This window comes from Pocillopora damicornis, chromosome 5 (genome assembly GCF_964200805.1).
Source record: "Pocillopora damicornis chromosome 5, jaPocDami1.2, whole genome shotgun sequence".
NCBI lineage: Eukaryota > Metazoa > Cnidaria > Anthozoa > Scleractinia > Pocilloporidae > Pocillopora > Pocillopora damicornis.
Window position 1 is genome coordinate 3,794,404 of NC_142674.1, and position 19,522 is coordinate 3,813,925.

Here is a 19,522-nt window from a genome sequence, read left to right on the forward strand (position 1 = left end):
CGAGTTTCTTATCACCATATATCATATATCATATATCATATATCATATATCATCATATATCATCATATATCATCATATATCATCATATATCATCATATATCATATATCATATATCATATATCATATATCTCAGCCAAATAAGGAATTATTAGTGACGTTTTCACACGGCTACGCATGCTTAGTAGCCTCGTGGAAAACGACAAGAAAAACGTTACACATTTCAACTCAAATCAATGATGAATTCGCTGTCTTTAGAGCGTGCGTGACCTCTTTCCGTACAAGCGACAGGAGTAACGCAAACGCTTGCGACAATCGTGAAATTATCGTAAGACAAGAAGACTGATGCGGTACAAAATCTTACGCAAAAATAAGTTCCCTTTACTCACTTATACCTACTATATTGGTGTTTGCTTGCTGATACAACCTTTGGAGCGAGGTCAATTTATTGATTTCATATCTTCCCGTGCAGTGAACTGATGTGAAGTTTATATGAAATAATTCATATTTGTACTGCGGTTGTAGATGCACGTAGATTCACTGCACGGGAAGATATGAACTCAATAAATTGACCTCGCTCCCAATGTGTGGCTTCATAGCTCAGTTGGTAGAGCATCGCACCGGTATCGCGGAGGTCACGGGTTCGAATCCCGTTGAAGTCCTGATTTTTTTTTTTTTCAGGCTTCTTCTTTCCAATTGCTTAAATTGGAAAATTTACTGCGATGATCACATTTCACTTTCATCTACAACCGCAGTACAAATATGAATTATTTCATATAAACTTCACAAGGTTAAGAAACTTATATTTTACCTGTGAATCTCGTAATACTCTAAAGTCATTTAGTTGGTTTCGCGCTGTCCAAACTATCTCGAAACCGGATAACACCTATTTCAAGGCACTTACATTATTTAATAGATAATTACTGAGGTTCGCAGCATTATACCCAATAATGCTGCGAACCGAAGTAATTAACTATTATAATTATTGACCCTCATAAAATCCTATTGTTCTCTCTCTGCATTACATCGATGATTTCAGTCGCCCCTTCATATTGATGTTTTGGTACACCAACAATGCAACTGGCAAGCATTGTCCAGTAATAATACAAATTGCATAATCCTTTTTCATTCCCCAATTCAGCCATTGTTAACTACTTGCAAAGATGATATAATCATGACTCTCATGAAATCCTACTATTTTCTCTCTCCAACAATGCAATTAGCACGTATTGTCTAGTAGTTATACAAATTACATAACCCTTTTCATTTCCCGGAATTTAGTCATTGTTAAATCCTTTTAAAGATTATGTAACTTTCCACATCTTTCAGGTGTGTGATTGAATTTCATGCAAACGTAATTTGCATTGTATATTAACGCAATGCACTTGGTTATTTGAGTTGTTTGTTGGAAGGCAAAGAGTTGCTACTGTTTTGAAGCTTGATGGAGGATTCTTCGGAAGACGATGGACAAAGGGAAGAAACAGGGTTACAGGGGTTAAGCGAAAAGGTTTTAGACGAAAACCAGAGCGAAGATTATAATCAGTCAGTTGTAATTAGTACTCACAGTACGAAAATTGTTATTTCTTACCAGTGAGAAAGACTGTCATTGTCAGATGTGCCCTAAATAAACTGTAAAATGTTTTCGTCTGTACGTCTCCTGGAATGGTACTTCTCATGGTGTATTCATTTACTTTTTAACTTCAGATCTTCATCATAAATTATGCGCTAATACAACCTTTTTCACTTCTGTACAGGGTTTGTACCAAAAAATTTCGGTGGGAGAGTATAACAAGGTATTTTGGTAGTATCAACTGAGTTGATAAGAAGGTTAAGAAACTTATATTTTACCTGTGAATCTCGTAATACTCTAAAGTCATTTAGTTGGTTTCGCGCTGTCCAAACTATCTCGAAACCGGATATGGAACACAGCGGAAAATCAGAAATCCGTCTTCGTTCTCGTGCTCCAGATATTGCTAAGTTTTGTCGTTTCACGTTGTTTTGCAGAGGAAGCAAAGATCTTTACAAAGATTTACAAAGCACTTGCACGACCATTGTCATGCTCATTAAACCTTTTGTTTAGTGACGTTCCCGTTGACGTTGCCGTTAAACTCCCTGATAACGTAAATTGGTCACCATAAAGAGTTACAGAGCAGACTTCTCGAGCGTTAGCCCTCCGTCAGAGTGAAAGACGAAGGGCCAACGAGAAGGGCTAGCTCTGACAAAGAGCTAATATTCGAGACGTCAGCTTTGTAACTCTTTACGGTGGCTAAATTACGTTATCAACTCAATTTGTTACTACCAAAATACCCCATTTATTTATTTGTTTGTTTGCTTTGATTTTTTTTCAGCTGGTATCTCGGAGAACCGATCATGATCACGGGCGGGCTTATTTTCAGAGTCTCTCCATAATCATTCCTCAAAACGTATGAAACATCACTCAAAATAAAAGGAAAAAGGAGAAAATTCATAAAACACCTTCCGTCTAGACGAAAAGCCGCTTTTTGGAATTTAGCCAACGTTCCTTCCCAAAAAAAAATCCCCTCCTGGGGTGGGGAAAGGGGATGAAAGGAAAATGAACTGCAGACGAAAGAGAGTGGGCGCAATCGGGCGTACAGTAACTGACTCAGCCACACATTTAGAGGTGAAGATTAGTAACACCAACAGGTGCTAACGTTTGCTCAGGTTTTCTAGACTGTATCTTCGTTTTCTTCTCTCTAAGATAGCAGGAAGAGGTTCCGCTCTCTCGCTATCGCATACCCCAGTACAAGAAAACAAGTGAAGTTTTTGATAAATTGGTGACCTATTCTTTTTTCCAGGATCGAACTGAAGTCAGAGGCACAATCGCGAGTTGTGCAAGACCAGTACATGAGTCACAGACGCATCACGATGTTTCATCAGATCGAACCAAAGTCAAAAACACAATCGTCAATTTTGCAAGACCTGTGCGGGAGTACTAAATCTATCACAATGTTTTGCAAGATTTAACTGAAGTCACAAACACAGTCGCCAGTCTCGCAAGACTGGTGACTGGTTTGGTCAGTCTTCGTGGTAAATAACACTTTCGAAAGAGAAATGTTAACGTTTGTCTCACGATGTGGTCCTTTTGGATGTGGACCGCGACGTTTCGACTGCATACTGCTAGTCCATCTCAAAGGCCCTGTGTTCTGCCTATGTCAAAGGCCGCTGTCCACAGCAACAAGGCATACGCGCCATTTTCAAGTCAGAGAGTACACCCGAAGAATGCCATCGACCTGGCTAAACAGGATGGCGTAGTCTACAAGATTCCCTGTGGGGGCGGGAAGGTCTTCATTAGCGGAAGTGGCAGACCTACGCAAGAGATAATCAAGGAACACGACAGGGATATCCGACTCACCAACAATTGAAAAGGTTTGATATGTTGAAATCCCTATGATATGCAAAGCACAGTCACTAGAAATGGTTAAAGAAAAAAATGAAAAGGAATGAACTTATATTTAATATAACTGTATTACAGTGATATCTGTGTACAGTTTATTAAAATTCTACTGTAGTGAAGAATATATTGGTTGGCAATAAGCTAAGCAAAATCATTTCCTTCAAGGTTCATTAACGAAAACGCTTTTAAGGTCATTCCTCTGAAATAGAACCTGCGCTGAAATTCTTGTCAAACTTTATCCATTGGTTGTTTATCTTATAAGAACGTAAATTTTGAAGTAAAAATGGAGTGTCGCTGTGTTCGTTAAGGAGCTCATTAAAGTATCGTATAGATACTCATATAACTCCCATTATTATACGTTTAACTCAATATCTCTTTTCTGATTGGCCAAAAGCGAACGGTGGATTTTCGAAATCAGCACCTGGGACGTCATCTTTCTGCAGATTATACAATAATGATGTCAAGGACACTCAAGGTATCGGATAATCGTGTCATGAATGACCGCGGTGCATTATTACTAAGAGTAATCATGTCAAGTTCGCGCACTTTGTGTTGAGTATAACAAGGTAATTTAGTATTATCAACTAAGTTGATAACGTAAATTTGTCTCAGTAAAGACTTTCAAGGCTAAATCCTTTACGGTGGCCAATATACGTTATCAACTCAGTTGATAATACCAAATTACCCTAATTCCTGGAATATCACGACAATTATATTTACGAGTACTTGCATAATTCGCGTTTCCGAGAATTGTTCCTTTTCCTAAATTGCCCCGCCACCATCGAGAAAAAGCCGCCATTTTTAATGTATGCACGCTAGTTACGTGTGAAATATGCACAGTAACGATATGCAAGCAATACGTTTGCCACAAGATTCACTGGTTCCAAAAATCTGTTTTAAACTCATTCAAACTGCGCGATGACTTCCTCCTACAATGGGGCCTTGGTCGAGGTGTGAAGCTTCGCTGTTCTTTGCACCTTTGAAAGCTAATTCAGAGGACTTTTCCATCTTTTCGGCAACAGAGGAGACATCATACGTGACATAAGGGTTGCCATCAGAGTCTCCTCTTCCTTGGTTGAGGAGGGATGTGACATTTGTGATCCCTTCTGGAGCAAATGCCATTTCTTTCAGACTGAGATTGAATTCACTGTCTAATACGGAGAGAAGTTTCATTGTCAGAATTGAAGTTAGCATAAATATCATCTGCAGCATTACAAATGCTCAGCACCTGGCGTTATTTAACTCTGCCCACGTTCCTTTAAATCGTGATGATGGCGGCTTACTTCCCTACGCCTATTTACACCTCGTCAGAAAAAAAAGGCAGCTAATTAGTGATCTTATAAAAGGACCTCTTTTTGCTGCGTTTAGATCACCCCTGATGAAGGCACTAGACAGGAATGTCGAAACGTTGGGTCTATGAATTGTAACTTCTTTGGTTACATCCATTATATCTTTTCATAAAGCGATTAATTAATATTATATAATATTAAATACCCTTTCAGCCAAGCAAACCTTCAAATTTTAATTGACAGGTAGGTTTTGGTAAAAGAAATCCAATTGGCCTGGGTAATCCTGAAGCCTACGATGAAAAATACTTTTCCCGACATTTATTCGAATACAAACACACATCAGCATAGTCTGTCAATATCGGCATGGACTTGGAAGTCTTTATTAGCTAGCTGATGGTATTTTTCGCCTTATGAGAGCGGCCAGTTTCCCATGACGGACTTAAAACATCATGATAAATAGCTGTTTTACTCGTTAGCACCCGCTGTTATTTTATAATCATTTTCTTTTTTTAACTACGAGTCCCTTGGACATAATTTTGTCGCAATCAACATCGAGTGGAATCTTTTGGAGTTAAGTAAGCAGTTCTTTAGCAAAGTAATGCATTACCTGACTGTCCAGCAAAGTATAATTTTATTCTAGAGAACAAAGAAGAGGTAACTTGGGAGATAAAAGCCAATCAGATTGTAAAATCAATATCTCTACAAAAGCTGTGCCAAGTATGCAGACTATAACTAACCTGGACGCTTAAACTAAAATGGTGCAAGAAGCTAAAATCACCAGCCCTACTGGAGCTATTAATTTATCAGTCTGGGATAGCCACATCCAGTAGATCGAAGGGAAAAAATTTTACACTGTCACCTACTGCAAGCTCGAGCAGCATCATGGAAAACGCCTTGCCAGTAAACACAACAGTTACCAAAGCATAAGAGCAGGACATCTCCCATGTTAAGCCATCACAGAACCAGCCAAACTGGGTTTGCTGTCCAAGTAGTATGAACGTTTATCCAACTATTTATCCAGTGTGCCACACAAAGACCGTAGCACAAAAATTAGTGAAAATCCTGGGTCTAGGATTGTACGTTGTACATTGCAACAGAGCAATGCCTCTAAAGAACTGTTATATTGAGATGAACATTAATTTTCATCTAGAAAAACAGGGGCAGCACTTATCAGTGACAGCATTTCCAAAAATTGTGAGAACAAGGACAACATTGACGACTTGACCCAGAAGTTGTTGTTGTTCAAAAATGTTGATTTTGAGCTTTCTCAGAATAACAAACTTGTTGTAAATATGAAAAGTCATACCTCATCTACACAGCGAAAGTGAACAAAAAACTATCTGGTAAAAACAAAATGTGAAGCCTTAACCCTTTAAGTCTCAGAAGTGATTTACATGTGACTTCTCTCTTTAATATCCAGACATTATCCAGCAAGCAGGTAATGAGAATACCAAAACTTATCAGGTACAAGTTTTTGTCTTGATCTAAAACCAAACACTTGTCACCAATTTACAAGGAACGTGTAGCCAGTATAGGGGAGAATTAAGAATTAGATGTTGGGAGTTAAAAGGTTAAGTAAGACAGACACTAGTGATAACTGAACATGGTGTAGTGGTAAGCAGTTTTCATGAGATTCTTAAACTTTTAAACTATTTTCGAGTGTTCAGTCAATTGAGTTGAAGGTTCGTTATCAATGATTCGTCAACCAAAACGTGGACAGTTTGATTCATTTGTTCTAATTAGCCTTAGTTACAATTTTATGATAGGCTGTTAAAGAGCTTAATTACAACTGTAGCTAACTACAAATTGTGAGTTTAGCTCTAAATGGAAACAAGCGTACAATTAATCACAATCTTTTCTAGTGATATGTTGATGATGGCTTGATAATTATTATTTTCGTTATTGTTAACATTTTTTGCAAATTACTCACCTAATTAAAAAATCGATTTTTTGCAAGAGGAAACCACCATATTTTTATAATACAAAACGTTGTTGTTAGAAGAAAATCAAATGGTATATTGTATGTTTGTAATAGATTTATATTGCCTGGTTTATGGATAATTAGATTGTGAACCATTATATTTTCGAGCGATAAAGAGTTGCGGGTTTAGTTATTATTGTTGTAATGGTTATTGGTGACTTTTTTTCTCGCAAAAAGTTACACAAATTTATTAACATACAATACGTTGCTGTTAAACAGAATATTCATACAATACTGTATGATTATAATATGTTTTATTTTCCAATGTACGGGAAAAAATGTTGTCTGCTAACATGGAGGTTAACTTCAACAAAATTTTTGACGAGTCCAATTTTCGACAGCCGTATCTACAGTGTTTATATTCAATACACATCGTCATAAACAGGTGTTCAAGCGCAGGGGCAGTTCTAGTGAACATTATCTCTAATTTAACTACGAGTTCCTAAGGAGTAATTTTGTCACAGTTTAACCTTCTTCATCTCGAGCAATCATGAGTGGAACCTTTTGAGGTTAAGTAACCAGTTCTTTAACAAAGTGATACATTACCTGACCTGTACGGCAAAGTATACCGGTAATTTTATTCTAGAGAACACTTGGGCGATAAAAGCCAATCAGATTGTGGAATTAATATCTCTACAAAAGCTGTGCCAAGAATGCAAACTATTACTTACCTGGAGGCTTATCGACGTTTTTCAGTTCTTCCTCTTGATCTTTTCCACCACAATTACGTTCCCTAAGGGTGTTTCCCGTTTTCATTATGATAAAGGGACCAGCCTCTCTCTCCTCATTGTCTCCATACGGTGGCACTTTAGTTATACCGGATACAGGCCCTTGAATGAGGCGTGAAGCACTGCTGTTTTTTCCAACTTCAGAAGAATTTGGAGTCTCTCTAGCAATAATTGTTACAGCAGAAGTGACAATATGGTCATTGGGGGGGCCGGCTCCTTCTTGGTTGCAATCTGACCAGTAGAAAATAATTTCATTCAAAAGAACTAAGAAAACGTGGCTTGACCGATTTAGGCCAATCACATTGATGAGCGTAAACAACTACTTACCCAGAGGCTTTTTAAGGTCGTCCTCTTCTTCCTTTTGATCTGGTTTATCACAATACCACATTTCACATGGGAGCACTCTGGTCATACTGTCTGTGGGCTCTTGGTTTTGGCGTTCGGCACTGCTGTCTGTTCCTCCTTCAGAGCTTAATTCGATAGCATTTGAAGTCTCTCCAGCGACAGCCATAACAGCAGAAGTGACAAAATGGCCCTCTGCACGGTCAACTCCCTCTTGGTGTGGGTGCAATGCAACATTTGTAACAGCGTCTGAAACAAACGCAATTACCTCCTGTTTGTGATGCAATTGAAAATCTCTTACATAGAAAAGTTTCACGATTCAAGATAAGTTTGCTCTCTTTGTCAACTCCACGCTGAGATGCCATTTCTTACCATGGACATTTTCAGGAGTTTTGCCGTGACTAAGTGATAATATAACAACAACATGGGGGTAGAATTGGCAGAACAAGAATTTCGAAGGAAAAAAATTCAAAATTACTTAGACTTATTTGCCCTATATCTCCATGTTCTGAATCTTCTAGTTCACCACCACTTGCATTAGTGTCAGCATTTGATAGCAACAGTGATGCTTCATCATCTGCTTCGTAGTCACTCTGGTTATCATTACCATCTGGAGAATTCACAACATGATCTCGAGACCGAAATTACGATTATCGTTATTTCTAAATTGGCACCAAATTTATGGATATAGTAATTTCGTGACACTCTTTACCAATGCTCTTTACACGTGTTAAATAAAGAGAAGGACTCGGTTCCACTGTCTTACAACATTCAAGATGGCGGAGGAAAGGGGTAAATGTGCGTTCAGTTGTGATCAGCATGGTCTCGACACCAAAATAACGATTACCGTTATTTCTAAATTGGCCCTGAAATAACGAATATCATAATTTCAGTGCATGTCTGAGACCTTCGGGCTCGAAGCTTGGGAACTAGTATTCAGGGAAAGATAAAATGGCGGCTTACGGCGGCGAAGGAAATCTCAGTAGTTTAATATTTAGCGTGAAAAGGCTTGGGTGTTGTACTCTGGTTCTCAAGTAAAAAAAAAATCACGGTCTGCAATGGCCCTACCACCTTTTGAACAACAAGAAAACATTGAAACGGTGGTAAAAAGCAGCAAGTTTCGAAGTCTAAACGAAAGATGGGTAAGCTGAGTTTCAGTCAAATATCATGACATTTGGGATGTAATTTCGATACCGAATAAATAGTTCTACATGGTTACACACGCATAGGATTCTGTTGTGTTCACGTGAAGGCCATTTCAGCCATTCCTGCCACTTGTAAGTGGTAGGAAATAAAAGATATGTATAGTTGTTTCGTATTGAAGCCCTGTGAAATCACAAATTTGATTTATTTCTTCTTTGTTTTAGGTGGTCATTATCCATTACTTTTGGAAGTCGATGCTGATGAGAAAGAAAAAATGTTTATGATTATTTCTTCTCTCGAACATTTTACTATTTAGGTACCAAATAATCTTGATACTGAAGACCATTGCATCCTATTATGAAAAATGTACCCCTGATTGCTTTGTCAACATGTACGATGTAATATACCTTGAGATTTGTGGGATTTTCACATGTAAACTAGAAATACCTGTAGAGGGTAATGATGTACTTAATGCAAAGTGTTTTGGTACAAAGTCTGCTTTGCTGTAATCTACCTGAAGGTGCTTTACACTTGGTTTAAGCTTGGTTTTTGTGTTTTCCCACAGACTCTTAAACTATTTTGCTGAGAACATTTTTTGCAGCGTTTTTAAAACTGAAATAAGCTTATTTTTGCAAAAAAAAAAAACGTGTTTTTCAGTCGAATTTAGTGTTTTTGTCAACTTTAGCGAAAAATTTTGCAAAAATCGTACATTTCTGCCGTATTTTGGAGTTTTTAGACAGATTTCGTCGCGATCTTGTGAAAAACATGTAGTTTCAAGCTAGTTTTCAGTGTTTTGGCAGTTATCTTGGCAAAAAATGGGTAAGTCAGCGCAATTGTTTTTTTTTTTGGTTTTTAAGGTTTTGTTTGCCCAAATTTTACTTAGAACACTGTGTGTTAGCTTGTCTCCATTGTTTTTTCGCAGATTCTATCGCTGTTTTGCTGAAAACATAACGTTTCAGCTTGTTTGCATCGTTTTTGGTCGTGAAATAAGCTAATTTTTGCAAAAGGAAAAAAACCTGTTTTTCAGCCCAAATTGACATAAAGGATACAGAGGAACATTTGCTTATTGCCTTTTTTTTTTGTCCTTACTCATGAAGTTGATTTTGGCATTTCAAACAAAAACTCTGCTAGAGCATTAATTGAATGACATATCATGCACTTACTTTGAAGCAAGAACACTTTTTTTTAATTCAGAAAAATACCTTTTTATTTTTTTTAAGGACTGCTGGATATAACCTGTACAACCAGATGAATTTACAATCATTATTTGTCATAACTTACACTAAATTAGAAATTCAAGTATGAAATGAGGGTACTAGCCCTTTAATAGTGTTCAAAATTTCCATATGCAGGGGTACTTGTGGCTACTGGAGAAGAATCAGTCTTTAACCCTTCACCCCCCCCCCAAGGGAGATAATAAGTACAGATATCCTCTTCCCTAGGGGCAACTAGCTCAAAAGTGAGTGATCTCAAGGGCCCTCCAAAAACGTTTTCTACAGCAATAACTAAGCTCTACAGAAGCACACTATGCAGACAAAAGGTGTAAGAGAATCAATGAATTCTTTAACTCTTGGTCCCTCCCAGGCCAACCTATTGTACAAATCTCATGACATCTGTTCCAGTTTCATCAGTCAATTTTTCAAGCTTCAAGCTTTTCCTGCAATTATGTACTTGTTCTTGAAGCTGAAAACTAACAAGGTTCCTGTAAATTAAGTTTACATAACAACCTAACAATTTGTGAAAATCACACAAATCCCAAGCTATATCCAGAATTATGCTCTTAATAAAATAAACTTTTAAAGCAAATTGGGATTTTGCCCTAGTTCTTTTTATTTTTTGTTACTTTTTAAATACATTTGTATAAATAATGCTCCCCTAACTCTCCCCAAAACTTTTAGAACAGATGCAAACTCTTAAGAATGATCAAGCTTTACCTTATTATTAAAAATTTTTACATCTTAGACTACCAAGTTATCACAGAGGATTTTTTCGGTACTTTCACCTGTTTAACACCTAAAAAGAAGAACACATACATAACACACACACAATCAGCCAGGTCAAAATGTGCTGCAGCCAACAATTTGGCCACCTACAATGAAATAGCTGCCAATTTCACACATGTCAGACTTCTATTCAGGACAAGATTTGGCCTCTGCTGCCTATTACTATTGCCAGCTTGCCTGCCACTCAAAATTTCAACTGAGATTGTACATACATACATGTGGGATTAGGTTACACGAGCGAACCTGCACTATTGAAAGAGGTCAATGAATTATAACTCAAAGAAACATTGATAAATAAAATAAATCAATAGAAATGACAAAAATTAAACTAACAGCAGACAGCTCTTTTTTGGCCTTTGGGGCCTGATCAGTGCAGTTCAGTGCAGTGCAGTGCCTGATCCCTTTAACTCCCAGGAGTGATTAACACATAGCTTCTCCCCATACTATCCATACATTATTTAGCAAACAGGTAATGAGAATACTTAAACTCAGGTAAAAGTTATGTTGATCTAACACTAAATTCTCGTAACTAATTGGAAAGGAAATGTGTGGCAGCTGGAGAGGAAAACTAATCATCAGCTCCTCGGAGTTAAAGGGTTAAAATGTATTGACCTTGTCAAAGGTCAATAAATGTTTACCCAGAGTCGTGAAGCGCATGTGCGTTGGGATTGGTTTGTATGCTTTTGTATTCCCTATTCGTGGTTACGCATACGCGACATAATCAAAAGAAACAGCATCGTTGAGTTATGGAAGTCCAATCGAAGTTTCGAAGTTTTATGAGCTGTAATTTTGTAAGGCATGTTTTATCAAAGTAATGATGAATTTCCAATAAAGATTATTTTTGAACGTAATATTGCCTGGATTTTCGTTCGCGGCTGTTAAGGATTAAGTATTAAACATGAAAAGCTCGTCATCATGCGTTGCCTAAAAGGTGCGAAATGTAACACTAAGATGTGACACCATAAGCAAATTTTATGTCCAAAAAACGTTAAAATGAGAGATTTCACTTCACTTGTCAACCAGCTTCTGTCTTTTAAAGAGTCAAACTAAATGAAAGAAATCAGTGACAAAAGTATCCAATAGTATCTCGTTGAAGGGCTACCATCTCGCGGGTCAGTTCGTAAAAGAACTCTAGCACAATTTTACGAAGCGTAACTTGATATATCAAGCTAATTATATGAAAAAGAAGGAGGAAGCAAAGTCAACTTAATCAACTTGCTGAAAAGGCAAGCAAATGAGTACAACGTTCACAACGCATGCGTACGCCAAAGTGCAGCAACAACGTTCTTGCTGAGGTACTCATTCTCTTTAAGGGGGTTGAGAGGCTAGCGTTCCTTGAAAGGATCGAATGATAAAGAAGAGAGACACGAGGAAAGAGAGGAAAGATCTCGCTGGCTGGAAGCCAGAATCCATTTATAGTGGATTTAGTTGTGCTGCGGGCCGTTCAACAGCGCACTCCAGTTAACCCGTCACAAACTTGTTAAACTTTACACCATGCAAGAAGTTGTGGCTCTCAAAATGTTTGACGAGATCTAAAAGACGACTTTCATTAACCTCTCCAACTAAATAATTTATTTATGGTGCTTTGTTTTTCAACCTCTTCTTTTTTCTTAAGGTTTACAAACAGGAGTACCTCATAATTATCGATGTAGAAGAGATTATGATCAGCTGTGCGAAACATTCTCTCCAGCAATGACCAAATATTGGAGAGCTTGTTACAGGATTCTGTGTGTTGCTCCTCGCGGGTAATAGGACAGAGTGTGCAAGAGCTGAAGAGGCAGGCCCACCCCGAAACATATATACTATTTAAGAATGCGCGCTGTTCCTTTTTGGTAGTAAAACACCTAGACTCCTTTAATGGCACATACTTAGTAAGTTAGTTTGCAAGCGTCAATCAAATTTCTGTATCGAAATCACAATCAAATGAAAACGCAAGCAGAGAAGATCACGTTATTGTAAATTTACGTAAATGTCCGTGTAACTAAATTATCATTGATAAATAAAAGTATTTTCACTGTTGTTGTTTGTTTTTCTTCACGTGATTACCCGCTGATAATACATATTATTAAAGTTAAGAGCTCCTGAAAATGAAGAGACCTCCAGACAGCGCCTGATTCCCCTTCGCTGCCGAGTGCTTACATTCACTCCGGCTACTTGAGTGTTGCTCAGATCGGCATTTCAGGTACCTCAGAGGTACCGATCTCTTGTCTCTTCTCTTGAGCTACACTGACAGTGAACAGTTATCACTCATGCCAAAATCAAGACTATTGTAATTTGATAAATCCTGAAACTTAAATGATTACTTCAAGTTTCAGTCTATCTGACAAATAAAAGGTCACACTGGGTTCAAATGATTCATCGTGTAAAAAACTCTTCATATCCTAGACGAATTCTGGCCTTCCAGTTTCAATCTGATCCAGGTGAACCATAGTGTTCGATCCTAAGAAGACGTTTCCTCCACTTCACGTCGTGTGCTACCGTTCTTATTTTGGGTAAATGAAAATTCACGAATGATGAGAGTCCCGTGAACCATGAATGTTTTGAGGGCTTTTCTTTGAAGCAAGCACTGTCTCCAGCGAATAGTTTGCAGTGATTATCACAACACGACTCCGATTCTGTGATGTGCGCCTGAGTTTTGCCAAGCCGGAAATAAATAATGGAACTGAATCCCCACTTTTGGCATCCACTCGTACTCACAAACTTCTTTAGGAAGTCTCCAAGTGGCAAAGGTGTAGAGTTCTCCGTTATCCTTAGAGGGACATCAAGAACATCCAGAAGTTCTACCAAGTCATGAACCATCGAAATGTTTAATGCATCAACAATGACAACGAAGAAAACTGACTCCCTTAGTTGAGTTAGCTCTTTCACGTTCACGTTCATCTTTCGTAAAAGATTAATGAACCGATTGTCAACCAGGAATATTCCCCCAGCACATTCAACACAAAGTTTCAATAGTTCATTTTTCGACTGAACTTCTTCGAAGCAATTGTAAACTAGGTCAATAAACCTGTACTGCTGGTTCGATAAGTCGCACAGACGCGTGACTGTCCGGTGTTTTTCTTTAGGAACTGCTTTACGAAAATCCAATTCTGGGTGAGAATTTCTGACTGACCTCAAAAGCTCAAATACCTTCACTGCTCCATTATCAGACAAACCACAAACGAACTGGAGTACATTCCTCAAAGCTTCACAGTCGTGCAAGTTGCAGATGTGCTGTTGAACGTCACCAAGATGTCCTTCAGGAACACATCTGTAGGCGATGTGGAACGCTGCGAAGAACTCTTGAAAGGTTTTGTGAATAAAGACACCCGTCTGCCTTGGTTGTGAGCATTCTGTGTTATGAAAGCCTTGAAGCAAACCACCACTGCTACTTTCTGGTAAAATTATGGCAGTCGGTAATTGGTCATAATCTAATAAAATATCGCCCCTTAGAAGACATTTTAAGGCCACCTTTCCCATATCAACCAGGCTCTGTTCAAAATCTTCAACGTTGCGACAGATACCATGGAAAGGCTTCCATTCCTCACGACCAATAGCGCCCTGAACGATTGCATAATGCAATTTCGTTTTGGATTCTGGAAGGCTCTTAAAGTTTGCTTTTTTCCACAGTGTGCAAAGGAAGAGAAGAAGCAGGGGAACTCTCGCCAGATCCTCAAGGTCTTCTTGTGCAATATAATCCATGAGTGCCTGACTCGGCATCTGTTTTGCAACCAAGAATTCTGTTTATGAAGACCGTTCTGTATTCTGCATTGAACCCTGTGATCTCGGCACACGTGTCTGCATGTGCAACCAGCTCGTCCCTTTCGGAAGTTCGAGTTGTTATCATAACACAACAATCTTTCAGCTTATTTCCTTGGAATATCTCAAAGATTTCAGAGTCGTGCCTTGGGCGATACTCGTCGTAGCCATCAAACACAAACAAAACTTTCTCTTGGTTTGTGGCAATGTAGCTTAGGAGCTGTTCTGTTAGGGGTCTGTCTTCTACAGAAAATATACGACTGCCTTTTATGACATCTCGGAGGTTTCGAAAAGTGGCTACTTCCCTCAGATTAATTATAAGAGCCAGCTCGAACTTTCTCAAGGCACCTTTGTGCTTCTCTATAACACTTTCGTCGACAACTGCAGACCACTCACGAGCCACTTTCTTCACAAAAGTGCTTTTGCCGATACCCGGAGGCCCTTGCACAACTATCCTCTTGGATCTAAATCCGTTCTTGTCTTCATTGAGAAGATCAGTGTAGTGAAACAGCTCAGACTGTAGGGACCCAGCTGGGGTTCGTTCCTCTTTCACCCAAGAGAGTCGACAATAGATTTGGTCGAGGTAGACAGTAGTACCACCCCACACAGAAGTTTGAGCTGCGGTGGTTCTTCTGTAATGTTCTGCAAGTTTTCTTCTACAGGTGCTCACATCAAACGTCCTTAAAGAAGAAACACCTGAAAAGAAGAGACATGATAGGCTTGAAAAATAATCAGAAACAGAACTTTTTTCTGACGATAGCAATAACAGTATTTCACTCAGCGTTATCTGTTCACGCTTTTATGAAAGATGGAAGATTCGCACCATTCTTTATAGTTCCACTAGAGCTTCCGTTTAAGTTAAAGCAAAATGTTTCTTTGACAGATAAAAAGTGTCCAAAGTTCTCTGTAAGATTTACTTTCCGCACACGAGAAAGATAAGAAAAGCCTTATTCTATTGCCCCATCCATTGGGTTGGTCATTTTCCGCAAAATGACACCTCGAAGGCTGCAAACAGTGGATGCCCTACTCAGGTGAGCCAGTTGTTTTTCCGCCATACTTTCGTCGACAAGTTCAGCCCAGTGAAGAGCTAATTTCTTCACATTGTATGCACCATACGGCAAATGTTACATTTTCTTACCTAAATCAACTTCATTTGTGAAAACAGACCAATTCCTTTCTTGGACTGTTTTTGCTGATTGATCTTGTTGTTCTTTTGATTTTATAAAGGGCCAAGTTATTCCACGACCTGTGGACACAACGTAGTCAGTTAAAAGAAATCAGTTCGTAATACTCTTCCTTGACTTTTTAACCGCTCGTCTAGTTCCCTCCACAAATGTACAGAGACATAATCAATACCTCAAAGTTCTTAAAATGACAGTAAAGAGTCGGCGTTCAATAATGGCCTCAAGACCTAAGCCCTACCCTAACAGCCCCCCCCCCCCCCCCATGATCAGCAAGTCCTACTTTTCCACAAACACATTACTATCACCAGATATCGCATACCAGTCAACTCACGAAGCTTTAGAAGTCTCGTACTTAAGGCCCGAATCTCCTTCCTTACAATCAAGAAAAGTGATCTCACACGATCTCACGTGATCTCACGCGATTTCACGCGATCTCACGCATGCTCACTCTTTAAAGGCGTAAACTGACACTTTTTGCAAATGTACGAGAAATGAAAATAGGGAAAACCAATCTGAAAAATTACTTAGCTTTGAAAGTTTTTGTATACTCTCCCTAGGGCCTTCCATTTCACAGGGATGGGCACTGAACACGGGTATGACTTCAAAATTCTCTCAGAGAGGCATCACAGAATGCCATTTCGTGAATTGACAATTAGAATTGTACTACTACACTACGAAATTGCATGTCACTTAAAAGAATAAAGATTGAGTAACTTAACTATCAAAAGCAACAAATTAGTCAATAATTATAGAGAAATCACTCACTTAAAAGCCATTCGTGGCAATCTACGGCTTCCTTACGATCTGTTTCAGAGCGAGGACTAGTTGACGTCTGGGTAAAAGGACCCACCAGCCTCTGTGGTTTATTTCCATATAAAGGCACTGATGCCGCAGCAACAAGGGGCCTTTGGTCGAGGTGTGAAGCTCTGCTGTTCTTTGCACCTCCGAAATATACTGAGGACTTTACAATCTCTGCGGCACCAGGAACGACATCATACGAGACAAGAGAGTCGCCATCAGAGACTGCTCCTTCTTGGTTGAAGAGGGGTGCGAGATTTGTGATCCCTTCTGAAGCAAATGCCATTTCTTTCTGACTGAGATTTAATTCACTGTCTGAAACAGAGAAGAGTTTCATTGTCAGAACTGAAGTTAACATATATATCATCCGCAGCATTACAAATGCTCAACATCCAGCTGTAATTTCATCGTCAACTGGATCCACTTTCAGAAGCTTCAACATAAAGATATGAAACTTCGACAACAGTTTTAGTCTGATAGAGCTTCTCGGGACAATATATTATTCTATGACAAACATCAATCCAAGTTTCTTTGGGGGGGGGGGAGGGGGGTGGAGGTGAGTTGTAATTACAGCCACGCAACAGCGGTGATTATCAACTGTTTATAGTCTTAATTTGGGGCATAATAAACGATGACTACGTCTCTTCTGACATTTGTTTTAAATGCTCCGCTGCCTTTGAGAAAACAGGCTGTCCGTTTACCATGTTTTTTTAAATGTCGTTCCATAATTGCTTAAGCTGAACATGCCTTGTCGACAAATCTAGCGAAGACAACTTGATTTTGGGTCACAGATGGGCCTTCTTGTAGTGTCTGTGTGACGAGACAAAACCAAACTTTGGCTGGTGTCCGCTTAGCCCTTTAACTCCTAGATGTGATCAGTCGTCAGAAAGAAGTTTTTATCTTGATCTATCACCAAATTCTCGCAAGGAATTTTTAAGGAAACGTATAGCAGCTGAGGGGGGAGAATTAACGATTAGATCTTGGGAGTTAAAGGATTAATACAAGTTTCACTGAGATGGTATGATATATTGCAATCATGTCCAGTCAATTACTATTGCTGACATTAATTACCATGATTGTAACAAACTTGTTCAGCTACTTCTTTGCGCTGCACAAGTTTATGCTGTAATGCAGCATATACTTGGTAAGTTGCTGCACAACCATTCTCCTCTTTCCAGTCCATTATCATTTGATATGCCCTCGCACACAGCTGCCAGTGCCTTTGCTCCACATCATGTAGTTTTGGCTCCTTGACCCCACAGAGACGCCCAAGATTTTTCCACTTTGAATCAACATGGTTGGCTAATTCTTGCAATTCTTCATATGTTAGTGTACCCTGTTTAACTACAAAAACCAAATAACTTCTACAATGCCTCTACCATGAACAGGTCTTTTAAAAAAGATTAGCTAACCACATTATACGAAACAAACGATAAATTTTCGCTTTATTGCAGGTTCGCCCTATCACATGTAACAGGTGTGCCCCCACAATTATCAGTTTGCGCCTAATCTTTGAAACAGTTCCTTACGATAGAAATTTTTCCTTACCTGACTAAATTGCAACTTCTTTCAATCAACATGCAGACTGATTGACAAAATCAAAACAAGGTTTGAAGTGAATGCAAACTTCTGACTGTGTTGACTGCTAGCGACTTGGCGAGAATACAAAGCCGCTAGTTATAACAGTCCTCATATAACTGATTGTAGCTAGTTTAATCTTCTGCTCGCAGCAAATTTGAAGAAAGAAATTTGAAAGAGTTGCGTTATATATTTTCTGAAAAGGATAGCTTTACGGTCTTTCTTGCTTTTGTAGGACCACTTTTCTCGATTTACGGAAATGGTATGACACTTTTCATAAATGCGATTTATTAAAATTATGTAATATTAAACACCATTTTAGCCCTTCAAACTTTTAAATATTAATTGACAGGTAGGTTTGGGTGAAAGACAGTCAATTGGCTTAGGGTTTGCGGTCAATTCGCCACCGCAACAAACTCGCCTCCACAAAACTTGCCATCACTGAAAGCCAAATCGCCACCGGTGGCGATTTGACTTTTTCGTCAGCCTCTCGTATGAAACGTACATTAAATAAAAGCTAAGATGTTGTAGTACATTGCGAAAAGGGAAAGAGACTGACAGCAGATATGTAAAGCCTTTCAATTATGGGAAGTAAACCGTTAAATGAAATAAAACTTGTTGATATCACGAAGATTATGATCAGTTTGCGTAAACTGAAACCATAGTGATATTCGCCAAGTGATTTTCGCCGATTTTTGTGAAATCGTGTGCAACTGACATAAAATAAAAGCCAAGAAGTAGTAGTATATTTCGACAAAGAGCGCGCACCACTTCAGCGATATTTACAGAAACGGACTGGCGTCTTTTCATTCTTCAGAGCACAAGAATGTCGACGGTACCTTTAACACGAGTTTTTTCCTTACAAACACAATTAGAATTTGAAACTCACATAATATGAAAGCCTAAATTTTGAAGTTTTACTAATTTTTTAGTGTCGATAATGCGAAATGGAGAGTGTACGCGCAATTTTGCTGAAAGCGACTTGGCGTCCTCAAGGGGTCCCTGAAGGGCAAACGGATCAAACTTTGAATTAATTAGAATAGTAAGTAGTATGTTGTCAGCGATGTTCCCTCCGACGGCCGCAATAGAAATTTTTTATCAAAATCGTTGCAGAAGGAAGTATAATCGTTAAAAGGTTCTTTCTCTGGATTTCTAAAATCTGATTTTTTGGATTAAAGAGCACACCCTAAAGGAAACGCAAAACAAAATTTTGGCTGTTAAATTTCCCAAATTCAATGGCGACGGCTGATGAGTTAACAAGTGCTCAAATTGCCCAAAATGCGCTATTAATGTCATAATATACTACTTTATCTTACTTTTCGTTTG

At 38.7% G+C, this 19,522-nt stretch overlaps 1 protein-coding gene and 1 pseudogene across 2 annotated transcripts; both read right to left on the reverse strand.

Moving 5' to 3' along the window:
* Positions 1–6,450: 6,450 nt before the first annotated feature.
* LOC149044763 (uncharacterized) lies at positions 6,451–7,997 on the reverse strand. Its single transcript, XM_089207457.1, has 2 exons — positions 7,738–7,997; positions 6,451–7,641 (listed from the first exon to the last, which is right to left on the reverse strand). The coding sequence occupies exons 1-2, from the start codon at positions 7,919–7,921 to the stop codon at positions 7,346–7,348; spliced, it is 480 nt and encodes a 159-aa protein (XP_089063583.1). The 5' UTR covers positions 7,922–7,997; the 3' UTR covers positions 6,451–7,345.
* Positions 7,998–13,037: 5,040 nt separating this feature from the next.
* On the reverse strand, positions 13,038–17,892 carry LOC149044764 (uncharacterized; annotated as a pseudogene). The gene is made up of 4 exons (XR_016186655.1): positions 17,690–17,892; positions 16,586–16,933; positions 15,775–15,882; positions 13,038–15,332 (listed from the first exon to the last, which is right to left on the reverse strand). The product of XR_016186655.1 is annotated as an uncharacterized LOC149044764 (transcript).
* Between the last annotated feature and the right edge of the window lie 1,630 nt (positions 17,893–19,522).